At 49.5% G+C, this 22,924-nt stretch overlaps 2 protein-coding genes across 16 annotated transcripts in view; one reads left to right on the top strand and one right to left on the bottom strand.

Annotated features, from left to right (window-relative positions):
* The window catches only part of PACC1 (proton activated chloride channel 1), a 442,395-nt gene extending 429,506 nt beyond the window's left edge, over positions 1-12,889 (top strand). For 12 of the 13 annotated variants that reach the window (XM_082702480.1, XM_082702481.1, XM_082702473.1 and 9 more), the window contains 6 exons: positions 330-539; positions 1,988-2,139; positions 6,798-6,940; positions 7,840-7,984; positions 10,227-10,334; positions 11,940-12,889. In XM_082702480.1, coding sequence (XP_082558606.1) covers positions 428-539; positions 1,988-2,139; positions 6,798-6,940; positions 7,840-7,984; positions 10,227-10,334; positions 11,940-12,101 — 822 coding nt within the window. In that variant the 5' untranslated portion in view covers positions 330-427 and the 3' untranslated portion in view covers positions 12,102-12,889. The remainder of the gene's footprint in view (positions 1-329; positions 540-1,987; positions 2,140-6,797; positions 6,941-7,839; positions 7,985-10,226; positions 10,335-11,939) is intronic. The other variant, XM_082702478.1, reaches the window with a different exon arrangement.
* Positions 12,890-14,483: 1,594 nt separating this feature from the next.
* The window catches only part of PPP2R5A (protein phosphatase 2 regulatory subunit B'alpha), a 60,995-nt gene continuing 52,554 nt past the window's right edge, over positions 14,484-22,924 (bottom strand). For all 3 annotated transcript variants that reach the window (XM_082702401.1, XM_082702402.1, XM_082702404.1), the window contains 7 exons: positions 22,647-22,755; positions 22,065-22,118; positions 18,772-18,822; positions 18,150-18,269; positions 17,940-18,067; positions 17,176-17,277; positions 14,484-15,689 (listed from right to left, as the gene is read on the bottom strand). In XM_082702401.1, the coding sequence (XP_082558527.1) occupies positions 15,557-15,689; positions 17,176-17,277; positions 17,940-18,067; positions 18,150-18,269; positions 18,772-18,822; positions 22,065-22,118; positions 22,647-22,755 (697 nt within the window). In that variant the 3' untranslated portion in view covers positions 14,484-15,556. The remainder of the gene's footprint in view (positions 15,690-17,175; positions 17,278-17,939; positions 18,068-18,149; positions 18,270-18,771; positions 18,823-22,064; positions 22,119-22,646; positions 22,756-22,924) is intronic.

The following is a 22,924-nucleotide window of genomic DNA, read 5'->3' as shown; positions in this document are numbered from 1 at the left end:
GAGCAGAGCGGTGAGGGAGAAGGCCAGAAAGATGGGCTGGGGCCGGCTTCCGGGTTGGATGGTGACTCTGTCCTCCAGACGGGAAAGAAGTGTTAAAGAGAGTAGCAGTCTCCTGCTCAGAGGTCCCTTTCTGGCACAGTAAGTGCCTGGTGAATGTTGACACGTCCCACGTGTTATGGTTTGGGGGAAGGGGCTGAGGTGGTTGGAGGGTTGGGGGTGCGGATGACTTGCCTCCTTGCTAAAGCAGGGGAAGGGCCGGGAGGTCGCCGACCGCCTCTGGCTGCACCTGCCGCCGGGCTCTGGCTCACGCGTCTGGTGTTGCTGTTCAGCCCTGGACAGCGAGTCCGCCTCCAGCAGCATCCGCTTCAGCAAGGCCTGCCTGAAGAACGTCTTCTCCGTCCTGCTCATCCTCATCTACCTGCTGCTCATGGCCGTGGCCGTCTTCCTGGTCTACCAGACCATCACAGACTTCCGGGAGAAGCTCAAGCACCCCGTCATGTCGGTGTCTTACAAGGAGGTGGATCGCTATGACGCCCCAGGTAGAGACCCTGCCCCGGACGGGCAGCGGGGCCCAGGTCTGGGGCGCCGGCTTATGGAGGAGCCCCCGATGCCTTCCCCCACTGTGCTGGACAGCCGGGGGATAGCACGCAGCCGGACCCGGGCACCGTCGGGGTGTAGAGGACGCGCCCAGGGAGCTGCTGTCAGTACCCAGCAGAGCGTGTCCTGTGCAGAGCGGAGGGGTGCACGGGGCCGGGTGCGGTCACTGCGTAGTGGGGTGGGCAAGGAAGGCTTCGCACGGAGCCGGATTTGAGCCCGGCCTTGACGGAAGAGAAGAGAGTTTTTCTGGGAGGGGGATGAACAGGAGCAGGGGTGAGTATAGGGAGGCGGAGGGCTTCCCTGGAGAGGATGTGTCTAGCCTGGCTCCAGCTCGAGGCTGGTGATGAAGAGCGGGGCGGTGAACGGTGGCAGGGGAGGTAAAGCCATCAGACGTGGCTGGGGCCCTGCCTGGGGAGGGGGCTCCCTGTCTTCCCTGTCCCAGTGGGGGCTGGGGGGGGTCCCTGAGGAGGAGCCATCCCTGCCATAGAGGGTCATGTCTGCCTCAGGGCCGTGAGCCTGGCCCTGGGCTCTGAAAGTGTGGGCAGGAACCGGGAGGCAGGAGCTCAGAGGGCTCTGGCTGTGCGCACCGGCCGTGTGCACCTGCTCTGCCCACAGGATGCCCGACTCACCCTCTGGATGGCCTGGCTACAGGGCAAAGCCAGAGTCTCAGGGGCCTTTGCCTGGGCTTCTGGAAAGTGTGCGGCTCGCAGTGTCTTCACCCATCCTTGCCTGTCTTGTGTTTGTGCCTCTTCTCTGTGGGTCTGCCTTGGTCCCTTGATCTGCGGGTGTTTCTTTCTGAGCTCGGCCTGTGTCTGGTGCCGCACACCGCTCTTGGGTGTTCTGCCACCGAGGTCGGATGGCTGCCGTCAGGAGAGCCTGGAATGAGGTGCTCTGGCTGCGGGGAGGGAGGGACCATTGAGTTGTGAATCACACCTGGAGCCCCCCACACATCAGAGCAGGAAGTGAGAGGCATAGTGAGCCGTGGGGAGTCCCACAGCGGGGGGCCTCCCAGGCAGTGTGGGGATGGTTGGTGGTGTGGGGGGCTGGCATGGCCAGGGTCCGGCATGGAAGCCCCCTCGGAGTGCGCTGAACAGGCCGGGAAATAGGGTGAGCTTTGGTGTAGGTGCCAGGAGGCCTGCACCCCAGCCAGGAGAGGGACTTTCTGGGAAGGGGATTGTGTCTTCCTTTAGAGTAGGGCTTTCTGAGGGCAGCAGAAAGCTGTGGCTCCCCACCCTCCAAAACCCTCTTCTTCTCCCTCCTCTGCTGTCACTTGAGGAGTCTTGAACTGGGGTTGTTGGTTGGAGTGAAAAAATGTGTGTGACTTGGTTTTAGGGGTGTGGGTAGGGACCATGACTTCTGACAGTCCCTTCTTCCTGTCTGTGCCCTCTAGGGATTGCTCTGTACCCGGGTCAGGCCCAGCTCCTCAGCTGCAAGCACTATTACGAGGTCATTCCGCCTCTGCGGAGCCCCGGCCAGCCGGGTGACATGGACTGCACCACCCAGAGGATCAACTACACGGACCCTTTCTCCAACCAGACCCTGGTAACGCCTGTTCCCCCGCGCCAGGCCTGGCCAGGCCGCTCGGTCAGCCTGGCGCCCCGCGGCCCCCTGTCTTCTGTCTGCCACGAGGCCACTCCTGCTCCCTTTGTGTAGGTCCGTGGCCCCTGGCGACCATGAGGCTGTCCCAGGTGGAGTCACAGCCATGCCTGGCTGGCCTGAGTCGGCAGGGGGCTGTGGGGGCTTTAACGTTCTCCGGGTGCTCCTCGGGGGTTCCCGATGGTGTGATATGAGCCCGTCCTTGGCGGGAGGATGTAGGGCTGCAGGCTGAGGCCAGTGTGGTGTCGTGGCATGAGTCCTGTACCTGAGCCCCAACACAATTGCCACGTGGGGCCAACGGAAGCATTCATTCCTGGGGACGGGGCCTGGAAGCCGTATTTTGAAGTAAACAGGCCAACGTGAGGAAGCTGGTCTGGGAAGGAGGACCCCCCGGCCCTGGGGGCAACCGCACAGGGTTTGGAAGGCAGGGAAGGAATTTCCTATATATGTAAATTTTCTCTTTTGCATCCCATGTCCTTGTTTCAGAGAGGACTGAACGGGGCTGAGTAAAGGTTTTCCAGATCAAAGAAAGGAAAGGGGCTTTAAGGTGGAGGCAGCAGCTGCGGGTGTCTGGAGGGGCAGGTGCCCCCCACCCCCCGCGGCGGGAGGCCGAGCTGCGGAGAGGCCGGATGACAAGGGCTCACCTGTGGCTCCTGGGGTGGTCGGAGGCGGACAGTCCGGCCGGGCCGGTTCTGTTCACATCGTCCTGGGCTTCCTCCTAAGATTGGGCTGAGACGGCTCCCTGTCTGGCAGAAACTAGAGTGAGATAACGTTTCCATGACAGTCCCACGAACCCGGAGCAGGTGGCACCAGTGGACAAGACATTTTGGGCTGGTGTGAAATACAGATCGGGTCTCTGGACCCAGCACGCCCCCCCCCCCCCCCCCCCCCGCAGAAGGCGAGGGAAAGCCTTCCCTCCGGCTCCCAGCTCCGCACCCGCTGGCTCGGAGGGCAGGGGTCAGGGCAGCGGGCGGGACGGTCGTCATGGCGTCGTTCATTGCTGGGGCCTCCTGGGCCTCCTGCCTCCTGGGGCACGGGGAGCTGCAGGGCATGACTTTTGCTTCTGGGTAAGAACATTCTCGGTGGAGGCTCAGTGGAGCTTCCCTGCTGGGCACCAGGGCAGCCGAGAGAACTGGAGCAGAGCTCGAGATGGGCCTCCAGGGCCGACGGGGCACCAGCTACCAGAGAGGACTCTGTTCCCAGGAGGGAAATCCGCCACGTATGCGGCCTGCTGGCCTTGCCTGCCCACGGCCCCGGAGTGCCAGCCGCAGGCCAGCGCAGGCATGAGTGAACCCCGAGGGGCACCTGCGCCCTGGACCCGTGCTTGTCGCCCTGGCCTGTCCTTCGGGTGGGAGTGGAGAGTTTCGGCTCGTTAGACGTTTTCGGGAAACCAGTGGCATGGAAGAGGACCAGGAGGGACCAGTGGAATGGACTCTGTAGGGTGGGGAATGGATGCTAATTTAGATGAAGGGAAACGTACTTTTTAGGAACGTTAAGAGGAGCAGGATGTACCCCAGGAGCGCCGTGCGGACCCCCACTCCTGCCGCCTGCTCTGGGAAACCCCGCTGGAAGGCCGGGCCGCGCGGGGGTCTTGGGGCGGCCGTCTCCAGCTGAGCAGCGCCGCTGAGGAGCCCCTCGTGCTCGTCCCCAGACCTGGTGGCGCCGGCGGCACCTATTGCACTCGTTACACAATTTAACGACCCGCTCTGAGCACCCCCGAAGTGAGGGCGCTCATGGAGAGTCGTTGGCACAGAGATGGCACTGAAGGCTGTGCGTGCGTCGGGCTCCGGGTGATGGCTCGTCTCCAGCGGGGCTGGCTGTGGCTCGTTGCTGTCCGCAGCCGAGAGCTGGGAGAGCTTCTGGCCTCTCTGGGCCGTGAGGCGGGGAGGTAGGGCCAGGCAGGCACAGGAGAGCGCCTGTGGGGATGGAGCCGTGGTGAGCCCAGGGCAGCTGTGGTGTCTCTGCAGGTCCCCAGGGAGCTCCATGGCTGGAGGCTTCTGTGCCCCACCGCAGCCCCTGGCCTTGGCCTCCCGGCAGATTGGGCCTTGGAGGAGGTCCTCCGTGGCTGTGCCTGGTGTAGACATCAGAGAGTGTGGCCCGCCCCCCCCACCCCCACCTTGGAGGTTGGCTCGCATCCTGCTTCCACCTCCGCCCGCCTTGTTTGCAGCACAACGTCTGGGAAATGGGTCGGCTTCAGGCTGTTTGCGTCCTGACCGGTCTGTGTGCATGTGGCCCCCGGGGGCCTCCCCTGACCCGCTTCATCAGGCTCCCCGTCCCCGTGTTTCCTAGTCTCCGGTCCGTTCAGTGATGTTTACGGCAGATGGGGCCGCCAGGTTCCAGGCTGTAGGACCCGTTCCTCTCCTCACCACCTGCCGTGTCCCTGGGTCCAGATGCCAAGCCCTTGCCTGCTTCGCTTTGCTCCAGAGCGTTCCCTGTGTCTTGGGCTGACACTAGCCTGAGCTGCTGGGCAAAACCACGCACCCCTAATGGACACCGTGGCTGCGGCCAGAGAGGAGTCTGCTTCTTGGGAAACCACTGGGCGTGCGGGTGGGGGGCGCGCGGGGAGGCTAGCGATGGCCTCTGTCCGTCACTCTGCCATCCACAGGACAGGCTCTCGGGCCTCGTGGGCAGCCCTGGCTCACGGTGACGGGCATGTACGGCGTTCCCTGAGTCCCTTCTGTGCATGTTCCAGGAACTTGATCTCGCGGCCGCGGCCAGGCCGCTGAGGCCAGGGACTGGGGAAGGGGGTAATGGAACAGTTCGCGTTCTTTGCTGCCACTGACATGTCGCGGAAGGGCTGGGAATGGAAAGGACCAAGATCTCTCGGGAAGATGCAGCAAGAGGCAGGCAGAGTGAGGGCGGCGCTCCTGTCGGTTGACCTGGAAAGCCAGGAGCAAAGGGCTCCAGGAGGGGTGTTTATTTCGGATGGAAAAATAGAGGACTGTCCACTAGGATGCAACAGTCAGAAATCTGTGTGTGCCAGACAGCTTTCCGTTTGTGTATTTTAGGCAAAACCTGTTAGAAATAAGAAATAGCCATTGCCTTAAAGGGTGACTAAGTCCGTACTTTTCTTTCTCACGTTCACCAGCCAAATGGACAAAAGGAGTGAGGATAAGAATTGAACAGCACAGTTCATCAGTTTAGAATGAGTGTCTGCGTGACGCTTTGTGCCTGACATCGCTCGCTCTCCAGGTGTCTGTGGAGCGTTGATAACCGCGACTGGCGTTAAGATGGTTTTCCCCAAGTTAACCTGCGAATCCAGGTCGTCCGTTCAAAGTCCGAGTTGATGTTTCCATGGAATTTAACAATCTAGTTTTAAAATGTCCTCTTAGAAGAGCACGTGTACAGCAATCACCCCTCTGGATTTGGGGACAGGGAGCAGCGCCGTGGAGGGGACCTGCCTGGTCAGATGACAGAACTGTGTAAACCCGGGGGGCAAGCCCACATCTGCCCGTTGTCTGGGGAGCGGGACGCAGGTCCCTGTTTCTTACCAGATACAAAACTTAAAGCCGGGCACATAAAGTGTCTGAATGTAAAACCTTTAAAAAGTGTTCTAGGGGCGTCTGGGTGGCTCATTGGGTTAGGCCTCTGCCTTCGGCTCGGGTCATGATCTCAGGGTGCTGGGATTGAGCCCCACATGGGGCTCTCTGCTTGACGGGGAGCCTGCTTCCCCCTCTCTCTGTCTGACTCTCTGCCTACTTGTGATCTCTTTCTCTCAAATAAATAAACAAAATCTTTAAAAAAAAAAAAAAGGGGTCTAAAGAAATACAGGAGGGGGTGCTTGGGTGGTCCGGTCAGGGTCATGAGCTCGAACCGCACGTCAGGTTCTGTGCTCAGTGGGGGTCTGCTTGGGATTCTCTCACTCTGCCCCTCTGCCCCTCCTCTGCCCTTCCCCCCCAACCCCCGCTACCATGCTCTCTCTCTCTCACACACTTCTTTTCTTTTCTTTTTTTTTCTTTAAGAGAGAGTAAGAAAAATATAGACCATTGATGTAATTTTGGTTTTCCTTGACCAGCAAAACCCAGAAGCCATAAAGAAAAAGATCGACAGATATCACTGTATCAGATTTAAAGCTTAATGTAAAAAATGACATTAGACACAAAGTTTGATGGAAAAGTGACAGACTGGAAGAAAACATTTGTACATTAAATGGATGTAAGCTAGCATCCTTTTTATTAATTAATCAATTAGAGCACACATCAGCAGGGGGAGGGGCAGAGGCAGAGAGAGAGACTCTCCAGCAGGGAGACTGACTCAGGCTCGATCTCACAACCCTGAGACCGTGACCAGAGCCGACATCAAGAGTCAGGCGCTCAGCGGACGGAACCACCCAGGCGCCCCCCGAGCGTCCTTCCTAAGTGAAGGGCTCCCCTAGCTCAGGCAGCCGCTGAGAAAAGTGGACAGAGGACAGTTGCTCTCGGCTCTGGTCCAGCGGTGCCCAGGGAGCCGCCCCGCGGGGCTGAAGGGGAGTGAGCACAGACAGCGGCCCGGGTGGCCCGGGGTCCTCTGGGGTCCGCCGGGCGAGGAGCTTTCCGGTCGCACGTGTCCAGGGCAGAGCAGCCGCGGCTCCCCCAAGGCTGATTCGGGCCTTTGTGTGTCTGCAGAAATCCGCCCTGATTGTGCAGGGGCCCCGCGAGGTGAAGAAGCGCGAGCTGGTCTTCCTCCAGTTCCGCCTGAACGAGAGCAGCGAGGACTTCAGCGCCATCGATTACCTCCTCTTCTCGTCCTTCCAGGAGTTCCTGCGCAGGTGGCCTCTCCAGTGGGCAGCGGGCTGGCCCCTCCCGGGGCGGGGGCGGGGCGGGCACGCGGGGCGGCCATGACCCGGCGGCCCAGGGGCTGACCTGGAGCCCGGAGGCCCCGGAGACCTGGTCTTACGAAGTGCGGCAGGTCTGGTGTGGCGCGTGTCCGGACCCGCGGGCCGAGAGCGAGGTCCTGTCACTGCCAGGACCTTGTGCGCCCCCGAGTCCCTGGCGCCGGGCCAGGTGTCCCCTGCGCTGCCAGGGCAGCATGTCTAGCCCTCGGTGTGTGTTTAATACGGGCATGAAAGTTCCTGTCTGCTGGGGGCGCCTGGCCGTGCCCTCTCTGGGGCCCGGAGTGGGCACTGGGATTGCAAGTGTTTTCTTCACGTGCCTGACTCCGGCCTCCAGGCCCTGCAGAGCCCAGGGCGCCCCGGAAGGGAAGTGGGGTGGCAGTCACCACGGAGGAGAGGCCGCTCCCCTGGCTGAGGCTGCGGGCCATCTTCCCTCCTCACACACCCCTGCTCCGTCCTTCTGGAACCTGGGGCCTCTGCTGTGGCGTCTTCACCCCTTCTGCTGCCGCTGTTCCCTCGGGCCTCCCTGCTGGAGCCGCCGGCCGGGCAGATGCCATGGGGGCCCGTCTGGGGAGGGGAGGCCAGCGGGTGCCGCTGCGGACTTGGGGCCGGTGCTCTGGGAGCAGGTGGGAAGGAGGAGGGACTCCCCCCATGAGAGGCCACCTCGAGCCGGGTGATAGCTCTCCCTGCGTGTGCAAAGCCAGACACGGAGCTTGGAAAGGGAGCAGGAAGTGCCCCCCGCAGTGGTGCCAGCCAAGGAGCCCGCTGGAAGCAGGGGCTGGAGTTCGAGCCCAGCTGTCGGGCCTAACTGGACCCTTTCTTCTGTGTCTTCCCAGCCCAGACAGGGTGGGCTTCATGCAGGCCTGCGAGAGCGCCTATTCCAGCTGGAAGTTTTCCGGGGGCTTCCGCACGTGGGTCAAGATGTCCCTGGTGAAGACGAAGGAAGAGGACGGGCGGGAGGCGGTGGAGTTCCGGCAGGAGGTAGGTGGCCCTGGCTTTGCTGTCCCCTGACGGCCGCCGCCTCCCTCGATTTGGGGGTGCAGAGGAGCTTTGCAGAAGAGATGGCCTCTGGGCAGTCTTCAGAGTAGAAGGGACCCTGTGCCAGGGAGGAGACGTGTTCCCCGGGCCCTTTCCTGGGCAACCATCGGTCCCCACCAAACACGTGGGCCAAGCACAGATGCCTGCGTTTCGCAGAGCCGGTGACTCAGCCCACACAGCCTGGGTTCTCGGCCCTCGGAGGCTGCCGGCCGCATCGGAGACGGGAGACTTGCAGGGAGGAGGAGATGCGGAGGCCTCTGAAGGTTGTGCACATGAGGATCCATTGGGATGCATGGGGAGAAATCCTAGCTTTCTCCTTGTATTAATTTATCATCCTTTTTGCTATTTCTGAATATTTTGAAAGGCGTGTCACGTTAGAACAGTAATAGCAATGTTACATCACTTTGAAAGAGTCTCTGTATGGAGGGTATTTGCTCAAAACATGATCGTAATGGGAAGTGTGACTGAAGGCTTTCCGCCCGCTGGCCTGGAACCCGGAGGTGCCCCGGAGTTTGCGGCCGCGGTCCCGGCGGTAGACGGGGGAAGACCCGGGGAAGAGGCCTGGCCGTGGGGATGGAGGAAGAGAGCATTGCGGTTGCCACAGCAGGGCTCTTTGTCAGGCACCACTGAAAGCAAGGCCGCACCCCTACCTTTGGGACCTCCACCTTGGCCGTGGCTGCCCCCTGCCCACATCTACACCCAGAGCCCCCCATCCTGTGTATCAGTGGCTGGGTGCTTGTAGAGGCAGCGAGGAGATGGATCTGTTCTAGAAAACTCTGTTCCTCCTTGGAGATGTTCCACTGGGTTGGACATCGGGAAGGGCTGGGTTGGACTAGAAGGACCAACTCCACCGACGCGGCTGTCAGAAGCCAATGCCCTTTCCCTGTCCCTGGGACCTCCGGTTGCTCCAGATGAGACCTTTGGGAAGGGCTTAAAGCCGGTTTTCTTCAAGAGGACAGGCTTTTGGGGGAGCCTGGGTGGCTCAGTGGGTTAAGCCTCTGCCTTCGGCTCAGGTTATGATCTCAGGGTCCTGGGATTGAGCCCTGCATCGGGCTCTCTGCTCAAAAGGGAGCCTGCTTCCCCCTCTCCAGCCCCCCCCCCCAACCGCTGCCTGCCTCTCTGCCTGCTTGTGATCTCTGTCTGTCAAATAAATAAATAATATCTTAAAAAAAAAAAAAGACAGGCTTTTTTCCTGTCCTAGGATGTGGCAACTCCCCTGGCAATGGGTCCTTAAAGTTTTCCTAGTTTTCAGCTAACCATCACATTCTAGATTTTTAGTGCACACTTTTCTCCAAGAGCCCCTAGGACCTCCCTCATCTGTCCCCACAGTGGCTGAGAAGAGGGTACCCGGTACCTTCCCCTTGCAGTTTGGTGCCGCCTGTCTGCCCAGCTCCCCCGCAGGAGGAGGAGCCCAAGGGGACCAAAGTCCCAGCGAATCTGTACATCTCAGAATGTCTGTGCTTTCATTATTGTCTAAACCGGAAGGCTTTTGGTGGGTGACCTGAACTCTGTTGAACAAGAGAAAGTTTTTTTAATGAAGTGTTTTGAAGTTTACAGTACTTAACATGTGTATCGTCTGCTTCGGTCCCTCCCACACCTCGGTGATGTCAGCACTTTGCCCACAGTGGGGCAAGGGGCGAGGTCAGGGTGGACGCAGCCCTACGGCTGGACCTGGCGGCTTCCCTGGGACCTGTTTGCTCCCCGTGGCAGCAGGCGGAGTGTTCAGTGATCGCGCACCAGATCTTAGCAAGCCGCCCACTATGCACAGCCGCGTAGGTCTGGGAGGTTGCACTTTGTCCCTAGAGACCTCAAGGGTCGAAATACTCCGCTTTTAAGATCAACTGTTTTGAAATTTGAGGCTCTTTGGCTTCTAATTATGCCTAATGTGGTCCTTCGAGTACGGTTTAGCTCCGAGTCCGATGCCCAGTGGCCGTTTGGTGATGACCCAGAACACCCACCGTGCGTCCCAGCTCCTGTTCGTTTCCCCAGGGCCTTCCGGAAGCCAGGGTGGTCTCGGCTGGTACCAGTCTCGGGATGTTGTTTGTGAGATTTCTGGCTTTGTCCGTCCAGAAAGTGGTGTGAAGGGAGCCCCGGTCCAAGGTCCCCTCCCCGCCCTCTCCTTCCCTGCGACACAGGCTAGGAGGGGCGCGGAGGAGGTAATCCTGCTTTCTCTCCTCCGTCCCAGACCAGCGTGGTCAACTACAATGACCAGAGGCCAGCCGCCGAAAGGAGCGCTCAGTTGTTTTTTGTCGTCTTTGAATGGAAAGATCCTTTCATCCAGAAAGTCCAAGACGTGAGTATTACTTCGGGTCGCAAGAGCGGGTTCCCTGCGCCGGGGTACCCTGACTCCTCCTTGTGGGCTGTCCTTGTCTCCTTTCGCAGCACAAATTCGTTTGTCATTTATGACATTCGTGTTCTGTGTGGTGTTTCAGTGGCTGTCACTAGCCAGTTGGCCCTGTGAAGGCGGGGCTTCATCTTTTGTTCATGGTCGCTGTTACCATCCGGCGGGGTGCTTAGTGCAGAGTCCTTGCTTGGGAGTAATGTTAAGTGAATGAACTGAGTAGAAAGCATGAATTGCATTAAGATAAGGTCTAGATTACAGCTTTTGGAATCCCTTTTTTTTTTCTTAATGGGTCTCTGTTGGATAATGATCCTTATTATTTGTTGTCAGAGCAGAAAGGTACAAAGAAAAATTAACAGTGTGTCAATTAATGCCAGATTCTCAGACTCCGTCCTGGAGGGTAGGAATGATGGGACAGTTTTGTTAAAGGAACAGTCCAGGGAGACACCATCACCAGAGCCGGTCCCCAGTCTAATGCTAGATAATTCCCCAAACGTCCTGATGTGGTTGTGGCTTCAGGGGAGTGCCTTCTGTGGCTGAGACCCGAGCATGGAGGGTTTCTGTGACCATAGCTGCTCCTAGTGTCCCACCCTGCTGGACATCGTGGGCTGTCAGAGCCACGTGCGCAGGGGCGCGTGCAGCTCTGGGAGTGCGGGTTCGGGGTGGAGGAGCGAACGCCTTCAGCTCTGCGCCATCAGTTGCGTCATGAGCCGTTTTAGACTTAGGCTGTTACTCAGTCGGAGGCGCCCATTGGCAGAGGAAAGGCCACACCTGCGAGGGGCCAGCCCTGAGCAGTGGCGCTGGGGGAACCGTTTTGTACCCAGGAGCCCTGAGGCTCCCCTTGTCCAAGGTCACCCTGCTTGGCTGACCTGGAGGTGCTGTGGTTCCCGTGCCGGGGACTCAGAAATGCAAGAGGAGACGTGAGCCTGGAAGGGTTTCGGCACTGAGTAGCTCTGGAGGGACTCGTCGCAGACAGGAAGTGGCCGCCAGGGTTTTTGTGGGATGAAGGTCTCGGTTTTGGCTTCGTGGTCAGAGAGCGGAGCTCCAGGGAGCTGGGAGCAGCCCGCACAGCTGGGGAGCAGGAAAGCATCACAGGCGGGGGGCGTCCTAGGAGTCCAGGACGGGGGACTGTCCCTGGACCAGACGGAGGGCAAGTTGGCCTGAGGTGGGAAGAAAACAAGAGGAACTGACCTGACGGGAGAGGGTACAGTTCTGGGGGGAGCTGGTCTCACAGCAAGTTCACTTACTGTGGATGAGGCCAGAAATTTAAACCTCAGTACTGAGTATCTAATTTGTGCAGAGCTTTTTTAAGAAACTTTTTTTTTTTTTCAGGATCCATTTAGGGGAGGAAGGGATTAGTATTTTTCTTCTCAAACTTGAGCTCTGCACAGTATAGTCAGAAGGAAGTACAGCCACGGCAGCTTTGGGACCAGGCGTTCTTCCTGCCCCTCCCGCCGTGTGTGGTGTGGGGTGCGAGGCTCTGACCAGGACGCTGGGATGACCTCGGAAGCAGAGAGAAAGCACGCCGGTAAGCTTGTGTGTGTCGCTCTTTTCCAGATAATCACCGCCAATCCTTGGAACACAATCGCCCTTCTCTGTGGGGCCTTCCTGGCGTTGTTTAAAGCAGCAGAGTTTGCCAAACTGAGTGTGAAGTGGATGATCAAAATTAGGAAGAGATACCTTAAAAAAAGAGGTCAGGCAGCAAACCATATAAGCTGAGGTGGCCTCGTGGTGTTGGTAGAACTGCCCCCGGCGATGGAAGTTCTCGTCATTTCTGTGTTGGTAAACGGAGCGGCCAGCAGCCCTGTGCCCACCTGCCACGGCCTCGCTGGGAGGCCCAGCCTGCCAGACTGCAGCTTCTCACCTGGCCCCGAAAGAGGATGTTTAGAGCCTAATGGAGCGGATCCAGTGGATAACCTACAACCTATTTAAGTATTTAAATTATTAATGAACATTTTTGGACATATGACTAGGGATTGTGGAAGACGGAATTAGATATGTCTCAGGTTTTCTGAAGGTTTGTGAAGCTGCCTTACTTGGTTTGGTGTATAGTTAAGCTCTAACGGGATAATCCAGGCTCTACACTTCACCTTAGTTCCCCCTCCCCCCAAGGTTTTTATAAAGTGGACAGAGAGTGTGATTTTTTTCCCCCAAATCCTGAGGCTGCAGATGCGCAGGTTCTGCGTTGAGCCCTCTGCACCCCGTACCCAAGGGCAGAATCCGTTGTCTCCGGCGTCACCAGCCAGTTCCATCATCCAGCCTCTGACACGTTCTCTCATTTGTTAAATTTTAAATGGGACTTTTGTAAAGCTTCTAGAAAGTAGTGCTAAAATATCTTGAGGATTGACTAGCCACTTACGTGTCTGGCTCGAGTATCTGTTGATGCGGGTATGAGCGCGCAGTGATTAACATGCAGAAGCCCTGGGACATGTGTGCAGAGGAGATGCCTGCTCAGTGTATTTTGATGATTTTATTAACAGGTAAATAAAAGTTAGGTTAATGCAAAAGGAGTCAGTGTGCCAGTATGAGTCTACTCGATCGGCAGGCACCAGTACGCTTTCATTCTGTTGACCTCCAAGCGAGTGGCCTCATGAGCTCGGACTCCCCAGGTGGACAATCTGGACTCCCAAGTTACGTCATGACTGTGTCCAAGGAAAGGCAGGTGGCCCAGTGGGGAAGAGTGACAGATGTACTCCCCTGAATAAGCTGTGCTCTGTTCCTGCCCTACCCAAGCACCCATCTGAGAAAGGGGCACTCAGCGTGACCTTCAAAGCCTTCAGCCTAGCTTTTGGCAGAGGTGAGTACTCCATCTTTTTCACGCGGTAGCCATGGGGTGATTTAAGGTTATGGAAATTGCCCCAAGAGTTTCAAATTATTTACATGCCCTTTGCTTCTAAAGAGGACTTAGTAACACTTCCTGCATTTTATAACCCGGCTTTAAGTAATTTAAAGAGGGAAAACTCCAGTGTAGAAGTGGGGCACTCATGTCTCACTCAGGAAGACACTGTTATTCGATTGAATTATTAAAGATAAACTGGTGCAAAGAAATATTCCCTAGTACTCTCTGCCACAGAAGTGTGCACATTCAACCGTGAGCCTAGATCTTGTCTCTGTAAAGTCTTACTTGTAAGGCAAGTGCAGAGGCAGGCAGAGCTTATCTTAATACTGGAAAATGTGTGTGTGTGTGTGTGTGTGTTACAGTATCTCTAAAGATGACACACCACTTTAGTATTTAACTCATAAAATTTGCTCAAACGAACATACTAAAACTTCAAAGTGCATTTCTATATTGTGGAAAGTTGCGAGACTGCTTACATGTGCTTTAGAATAAGCAGACAGCTAGGAAGCAAGCATTTTTAGCTTGTCAAAGAGAAAACCAGCCTGCCTGAACGCACTGTGGCTGCTCTCCAGTGAAAGAAATATAGAAACCTGCCACTGACATTTAGACCTAACCGTCAGTTTCTGGAGGGGTAGGGGCTAGCCTTTCTGTGTTCTGTACGTGGTAGGCTCACCCCTGCCTTCCTGGGCTGCCCCCTGCGGGCAGCAGCACGGGCTGGCTCGGGCTAGCGCGGCCGATTTGGTGATTTGGTGCGAGCGTGTTGCTCGGGCAGCCGGGAGAAGGCGCTACATGAGACACTCGCACAGGGCCGTGTACCGAAAGGGAGTTTCTCTGGGCGCCTCAGCGAGTGAAAGGAGTTGCTTTCACAGTGACCTTGGAATTGTGTGCAGGACCCAGGCTAGAATTTTTCATGAATGCAAAAGAGTGGAAAGTTTACACTAATGCCTCATTTCCGACTCTGGCCACACTTTCTGTGAACCTCACCCAGGGAAGTGTTCATTATAAATTTTGAGATTTATTCTTGTGGTCTTATTTTAATTGAAATGACCCTTAAGGTATTTTGCACCTATTCTCTGAACAGAGACATAAAAGATGAAAGGATGTCCTAAAACTCAGAATTTTATGCAGGTGTTCTGGAAAACCGATGTAGTTTGGTGGGTTGCTGCAGCGGCTGTGTGTGTCGTATGAACGTAAGGTAAGGGCAGCAGGCTGCTTCTGGATGCCTCAGAGCTTGGAGCTGGAAAAAGCAAAGACAACATAGGCAAAATACAAACATAGACTTTATTAAATGCTGCTCAATCCCCCAGTGAAGATCTTTCATTACAAAACAGTTCTCCACACAACTGCAAGTAGAGATTGGAATGGTACTCATAACAAAAGGTGTGAGAAATACTTGACCAAGTGAAAACATACAAGACCTTTCTAGAGTCAAGAACTCTACAGGGGAAGCCTACTGCGGTTCCTTTAAATAAAGCCAGGCAGTGACAGTGAGCGCTCTGCGTCACCACATTGTGGGACTCAAAGCCTCCTTCCCTGGGGCAGGAGGGACTGGAGGAAGGGCAGGGTGTGAGGACTGGAAAGGTCCTGCCTTCAGCCTTTGCGAGAAAGAGGAGGAATGAACTGAGAGGCAGGCTGGTGCTCACCTGCGGTGCCTCCGTGAATCTGGGCTCGCCACCCTGGGGAGTTGCAGATGAAGGGGGATATTCATGAGGAACAACCTGAAGAATTTGGTTTACTTTCCCGGTTTTTATTTATACTTTGTGCTTTAAAAAGTCTGGAGATTTAAGTTTCTGCTCAAATTCCAGAGTGCAGTAATATCTCTAATGAAGGCAGGCTTAGGGCAGGTAACTCCCCCCATCATATTTCTGGGAGCAACAAAGAGAAGGGTAAGGATTACACCTTAGTTTTGTTTTAGGAAATAGTCTTTTTCCCAGGATGTAACTAAGGTCTGCAGCAATGTGAAAAGCACATTATAAAAGGGAAAAATATACAGAGCAGAATACTATCTCTATGTGCAACACAATCAAAAAAAGAATTCAAGTCATAATTCTTACCACTCCCATAATTATCTCACTCATATCATAGATGATAAAGTTCATTCATTTCTGTGAAACTTGAGAAGTGACACAATAAATCCATGATTAGACAGAGCTTACAATATGCTGTGACCATGATAAGAGCACACGGCTACGTTTAGTCCATATTTTTCATTTACAGTTGCCAGAAAAAAAGTTGGCCTTTTAATTATATTATACTGAGAGGTTTGTTTCATAATTTTTACATATTTCAAAAAAGTGTACAAAACTGCCTATCCAACAGAGGTGGTGGGCTTTTTTTATTCATCACTTGTATTACTGAGAATACTGTGCATGTTGTAAGCACTGTTCTGCTTTTCCAGAGCTTTCTTTAGCTTTAGCTCCTCTAATTTTTTCCATAATTCTTCACGTTCCAATTCCTTCTTTTTCTCTCTGTAGATAAACCAAAATTTTTGTAGTCAGAAACCTTTAAGGAACTTACTGTTTGGCAGATTGCTGGGGAACATATTATTCACCCACATTTCCCTTAAATCCCTTTTCTGAAGCATTTTGAGGCCAATTACCTGGAGCACCTAATGTTCTATCACTGTCCTGCGTGACTAACACCTCTATGCATCTCCTCTACCAGCTTGGAGTCACTCCTTGCTTTCCCTGCATGTTCTCACCCACGACTGCTACTGTCATCTGTGCCTCATTACATTCACTTTCTCACCTAACCCTCTTACAACCACTGGAGCCGCGATGGTCATCCTTTTCCGGAGACTGAAGGGTGGCTGTGAGGTCAGGCCGCAGCCACTTCTGGGTGGAATCATCTCTCTAGCCACTAACCAGTCAAGAAAACAAAATTCAAAATATTTTTTGTTTCAACTGTTTAATTTCAAATCTAAGAAACACTTCTGAATAACTTGGGCCCAATTATTGTGAAGGACTATATGAACATGGTTCATATAGTCATAAAGATAGGGTTTTGTAGATATGATGATGATTCTTAGTTATGTGAAATATACAAGTTTCATGTGATTCTAATCATCTTTTTCCCCATTGCTTCCTGAAGTTGAAACTATATACCTAATTTCTTTTCCTGCCTGAAAGGTGCTTGTTTTTTTTTTTTTTTAATAAAAAGAGTCGCTGAGGGACACCAGGATGGCCCTGAAGAAGAGCTATTCTTGTTCCACCTGCCACAGGAAACCCCTGAGTGGAAAAGCTGATCTCTTTTGACTATAAATTCCTAAACAATAGGTAATAAACTTCTTAGAAGTAAATGGTAGCTATTATCCTCCAATGATGGGTGGGTGGAGGCAGAGTGGTTACTCATGTTTGAAACAATCACTTTCTTCTCATTTATTTCATATATGAAGTTCTCCAAAGAGGTGATCACTTAGGCAGCTTTGTCAATGCTGCTATGTGTTAGCATCTCTAAAATATTGACTGTTGCAAGGAACAAAATAGTCCTAGTTGAGCCAGAAGCAGACTATGTGAGCTCCCTCCGACCAATAAAGAACTATGCTGAACTTTTAAGATACCACTTTGTTAAAATGGGCAACTTAGCCCTATTAAACATTGTGCAGAGAGCCTTGGAGGAGTAAAGCTCGCTGCGGAAGCCCATCTGGAGAAACGATTTTCATAAATACATAGGTCAAATTGTATTTCATGATGCAGGTGCTGCCAGACTGATGAACTCTAAGGCTCGGAAGGAGAAACAGGATTTATAATCCACATCAAAACTGCAATCCAACCAGCAGGGAAACCTCTTTATTTGGAAAGGACTTAGAAGAGTTTGAGCATTACAATTTGAAAGTCTAGATGTAACTGACTTAAACACTGTAATTTTAACTTGGGCAAGAAACCTTATTGGATTGAATCACATTCAACTAATCTAAAATGTATAGATAACCTGGTAATTAAAAATTCCAAATACCTTTGTCTTTCAGCTTTGTATGAACTAGTAAGGTCATCAAAAAGCTTGCCATTCATTTCCATTAGGGTTTTCAGCACATTGTATACCAGTGCTACGATGGTCCTAAAATGAAAATCAGCAGTGTTGGGTCACAGGAAATGTAACATTATCATCCCTAAATGGTGGCTGATTCACTTAATCCATTTTAGAGATGATAAACTAAAGTGCAAGAGGTTTAATAATTTGCTCAGGGTCACACAGCCAGTGGCGACAGACATGGTCTGATTTCAAAATTCATGTCTGCCTTATATATTATGCTTAAATTCTTAAAATGTCTTTCATGTCTGTTCTATAGTCTACTGTCTCAAGCTAACAGTAGTAAATGAGAATATAACTTGTAAGAAAAAAAGACTAACTTGTAAGAAAAATAGAAAGTAGGATAAGGGTTTTACAGAGGTTAGAATACATGCACAATCTGAACATTGCTGAGGTGACCTTAAGCGCTCCAACCTCTCCCTGCGAGTGCTAACCCATGAGGTTTGTGCCACCTCTGCAGAAACTGGCTTGGTCTCCCCACCTGGGTTTGACCACACAGTAGTGCGAGATTAAATTGAAACCAAGAACTTAATAATTAACCGTATGTATATCAAGTACACAATAGAACAGCATTGTGATGTTAACCTTGGAATAATATTGTTCCAAGTCTGTATAGGTTTCATGAGTTAGATCAAAAGAAAAAAAAGCACAAACAAAAGAATAACACCATCAACACAAAAGACACTTACGGATTCCAGTGTTCTTTGGAGATTTTGTACAAACTGCCAAACATAATTGGCAGAATTTTATCAATGTTCTCCTCAATCAAACTAAGAATATATTCATTATTCCAGAAGTACAATGCCCTTTCTGCAACCTAAGAAGACATTTAGAAATGTCAAAACTCAAGAGAAAAAAGAAATAATAGTATAAAAATGGCTTCACTGAAAATACCATACCTGAAAATGGGAACTGGATACACACTTGGATATCTGCTTAAAAAGGGGTTCTTCAATTTTTTTGAACTGTGTGGGTTCAATGACATCTAAGATTTCTTCAATTTCTCCTAAAAACATCACCTAGGTTAAAAAAATTTTTCTTTTAAGAAACATAAATTACATGATAACATACAAAACTACAAATGAGAAGGTTAACCTACAAATTACACAGTGGACAAAATTAAGGTCTTGATTATATATACAATTTACTATAATGTTCAGCTTTCCCACCAAGTCTAATTCCCAAAAGACCACCACCTCTTGCTTGGTGGCAGTGACAATATAGCCAGCCCATAGAAGCATGTTTTTTGTTTGTTTTAAGGATTTTTATGTATTTGACAGAGAGAAGCCAGTGGGGGGAGGTGTGAGAGGGGAGAGCAGCAGAGTGAGAGAGAAGCAGGCTTCCTGCTGAACAGGGAGCCTGATGTAGGCTCAATCCCAGAACCTGGGATCATGACCTGAACCCAAGACCGATGCTTAACCGACTGAGCCTCCCAGGCACCCCAAGAAGCATGATTTATAATTTAGCCCTAAGATTAAAAATTATAATAAATTGTGCTTTTTTTGTTGTTGAACAACCTACCTCTTTCTGACTGCATGTTTTTGGCCAAAATTTCAGCAACCCTCTGATCACCTGCAAAAGGGGAAAAGTTCAGCACAAATTAAGCAATGAAGTTGGTAACCCCAGGGAATTCTTAGCAATTGTGATTGTATCAATATTCAGTCTGAAGTAGATTAATATTATTTAATATCTAACTGCTCAGCTTTATACTTTTAAATAATCCAACATAATTATTGAGTACCTTTGTACCAGATACTGTTCAGATGCTAGAAATACAGTGATGAACGAGACAGATGAGATCCCTGATTTTCCATTAAACTCAGATTATCCATTAAACATAGAAGTAATTTTAAGAGTAAGTGCTACTTACATTAGTAAGAAAATAAAAACACGATAATGAGTGGGGGAGACAAGTTATTTTAGGGAGAAACTAAGGAACAAAGGATTCCTGTTACTTAAAGCCATCTGAACCATCAGAGAGCTTCCCAATTTATTTCATAGCTAGCACCATCTTGATAACCAAAATACAAGGAAGGGATCATAAATTTAAGTGAACACGTTGTAAAACGTAATATTAAACCAAGTGTTAACTACATACTAACAGACCACTACTACTTGTCCCCTTATACCTTATTCCAGAAATTTCAGTTCAACTCATTACAGTTTTAAGTTAAAAGGGAAAATTTTTAAATCTTTAAAAAATATTTCACACCTACTTGACTAGCAAAAATGTTAAAGCTTAATATTGAGCATTGGCCTGGGTGAGGGAAAAGGCATCTTCAGACTCTGGACTGGAATATTAGATTGTTCAAACTTTTTGGAAGGCAGCTTGGAGTATATAAAAATTTCAATGTACTTTCAACCCAGCAACATGGTTTTAATTTTAATGATTTTTAAACATTTATATACATGGGACACCTGGCTGGCTCAGTCGGTACAGCATGCAACTCTTAACCTTGGGGTCATGAGTTTCAGATCACCTAAAAGTTTTTAAAAATTAAATACTTAAAAAAATCCATATACAGTAATTTTTTTTTTTTTTTTTTGGTGTGCTATCCTGAGGGCTTTTATACACACATAGAATTTTTTCTTTGTTACCAGCATCACAGATAGGACACAGAAAAATTCCAACATCCTAAACATCCCCTCACCCAGCAATATGTTTTAACTACTCATGTATTCATTAATAAAGATTCAGTGTGTTACGGTAAGCCATATAATGGAATCTTGATGTTACCAGTGAAAACAATGAAACAGATTAATATGGAGAGGTAGCCACATTGTGGAAAAACCTTATTAGCACTGTCCCACTGTTTAACCTACACACACATATATATGCATACAAAAAATTTCTAGGAATATATTCACCGAAGATGGTTATCTTTTAGGGGACAAGATTTTAAGGAATTTCCTCCAACTTGTACTTTATGATTTTATATTGTGTGAACCAAATTAACACAAATTATTTTCATAAACAGAAGTAATAATAGTCTTTTCTATTTTAGAAAATAAAATAATTTCAATTGAAGATATAGGCACACAAAATATAGGTACCTATATCTTATTTATGATTTGTGAGACACTTTGATATGAATACCAGGTTTCTAGAGAATGAGTATGAAGGCTGAAACAAGTATCATGGCCATAATTTGGGTGCTGAATGGTCTATGGTAGAAACTGCAGAGTTCTGTATATCTACAGGTTTTAGGAGTTGAAAACTTTTCCTTTGGACATTTACCTTCCTACCTTCTCATCCTGTTTCTATTTCCGTTAACACAGCTCACCTAAGAGAGACCTTGATCTAGCCATTATCCCTCTCCCCAATCTACTCTTTAAAAAGAAATCACCTATCTTCTCCCCTTTCCACCCCATATTAATTTATCTTTAAATCCTATCTATCTACAATTCAGTTATGAACCATGACTTATTATGTTATGGGTTTTGTCTTAATTCTGAGGAGAAGCACCATGGATTTAATTCACTTTAGTGAATTCAAGTTTTAATTCACTTTAGAGGTTTATGTGGTTTCATGTAAGTACTAGGCTTCTAATTCTCCTGATTTGTCTTTAGAAACCGGTTTTTTTGCTGTTTCCAGAAAGATCTGCAAATCTAAAAGTTCAAAAACTCTAAGTATTAGGGAGTGAAGAAATATGTTGAAGAATACTAAGTTCATAAACTTTTCAAGCATGCGTAGGGATAACCTAAATAACTTTATAATAAAGAAAACCTTATTTAAATCCTTCAAATCCTTTGTTATTCTTCAAGAACTCTTAGTTTAAATATTTAGATTTAGGATGCCTTGAAAATATTCACTCAAAATACATCAATGTTAAAAGATTGTTTTGTCTGCTTCATACTTTTCTATTTTCTCCCTGTCTTTTTTTTCTTGGATCTTCAGTGTTCATAATAACATTTTTATTCTCTCCTGAATCTTCTCATTGCAGGCAAATAGCAGAATTGAAAGACTGAATTGCTCTGTCGATTCATAAACAACCTTTATCCCAAGATTACATCTTGATTGCCAAAGGCAAGGAAACGTTTTCAACCCCTATCATATGGTTTATCATTGTTAAGAGGGAAAATCCTATTTCTAAAAACAAAACAAAACTCCAGGGACCCTCACAGTATGTTTTAATTTTAAAAAGGTGAATGAGGGGGTGCCTGGGTGGCTCAGTTGGTTGGGTATCCGACTCTAGCACGGGACTGAGCTCCACTTAGGGCTCTGTGCTCAGTGGGGAATCTGCTTGGGATTCTCTCCCTCTCCCCCAGCTCATATGTGCACGCTCTCTCTAAAAATAAATCTTTTTAAAAAGTGAATGAATAAAAAGATTATCAGTGAAGATAATATGCATATAAAATTCCACTGTAGTCACTGGATCCTGTCATCACACACTTCAACATTAATCTGTATTTAAGTTATTTAAGACACAACTTCTAACTTGACAGAATTCCCCCTCCCAACACTGTTCTTTGAATGCAGATTAACATTCCTTCTAAATGACTCTAAAGTTAGTACTACTACTGTTTGACAACTTTACAAGGACATAAAGAAAGCTGTAACAAAATACTACAATGTAGATTAGAGAAATAAAAAGAAATAAACCAGAGGCGCCTGGGTATCTCAGTGGGTTAAAGCCCATGTCTTCAGGGGTCCTGGGATCGAGCCCCACATCGGGCTTTCTGCTCAGCGGGGAGCCTGTTTCCTCCTCTCTCTCTGCCTGTTTCTCTGCCTACTTGTGATCTGTCTGTCAAATAAATAAATAAAATCTTCAAAAACAAAAACAAAAACAAAACCAAAGAAATAGACCACTTACTGGTTCTGTTAGTGTAGTATCCTTCTCCAGGAACTGTACGACACAGTAGGCTAGCTAAAATGAAAGGGATAGTTAATAAATACTACTAAATGAAACAACAGTGATATCGGATTTTTATATTTAGTTAACAAAAATGACTACCTCATTTTAATAAAGTTTACTCTGTATCTCAATACATAAACATGTATATACTCACAACTGTGTGATGTTTAACCTTGAAAGAAACTTTTAGGTTAAAAAAAAAGATGTTCTTTTTTCAGTAGTTACCTTCTGAATGTAAAGTTAAGTGAAACATAGGACTAAAGCTAACATTTTAGTTTCAAAGTCAGGGCCCAGACCAGAAAAGAGGAAAACTTGGTATTATCTCTCCTATATTTATACTTAAAGTGTACTGAGCTTATTTAATAAAGCTAAATATCATAATACTTTTAAGTTATAATGAAAATTTGCCCTGAGCAATTTATAAAGCAAATTGCTTAATTAATTATACCTACAATTCCTTCCTCAATATTTCTCCATTTCTCTGCCTTTATATCAGCGTCTGAAACAATATTCATTTGATTTGAAATGTCTGAAACTTACCTGAGCATGAAACAAAGCTAATCCTTTTGCAGTATGCATAGGAATAAGAACCTTCATTAGAAATTGTTTATGTTCTGCTTTCAGTGGCAATGCAAAGCCATTGATAATACTGGAGGGAAAAAAAGGCAGGGGGAAGGGTTAAGTAGTTACTACTTCATTTACAAAAATTATATCCATGAGTATATAAGGAACAGTGTTGTGCTTCAGTCCTGGTATTGAATGACTTACCCATCTTCAAACTTGTCTGGTTCCTCTAAGTCATTCAATGGTCCCAAAAG

The sequence above is a fragment of the Mustela nivalis genome (assembly GCF_964662115.1).
Source record: "Mustela nivalis genome assembly, chromosome: 16".
In the NCBI taxonomy this organism is placed as follows: Eukaryota; Metazoa; Chordata; class Mammalia; order Carnivora; family Mustelidae; genus Mustela; species Mustela nivalis.
Note: the sequence above shows the minus strand (reverse complement) of the source record. Positions and strands in the feature narration are given on the sequence as shown.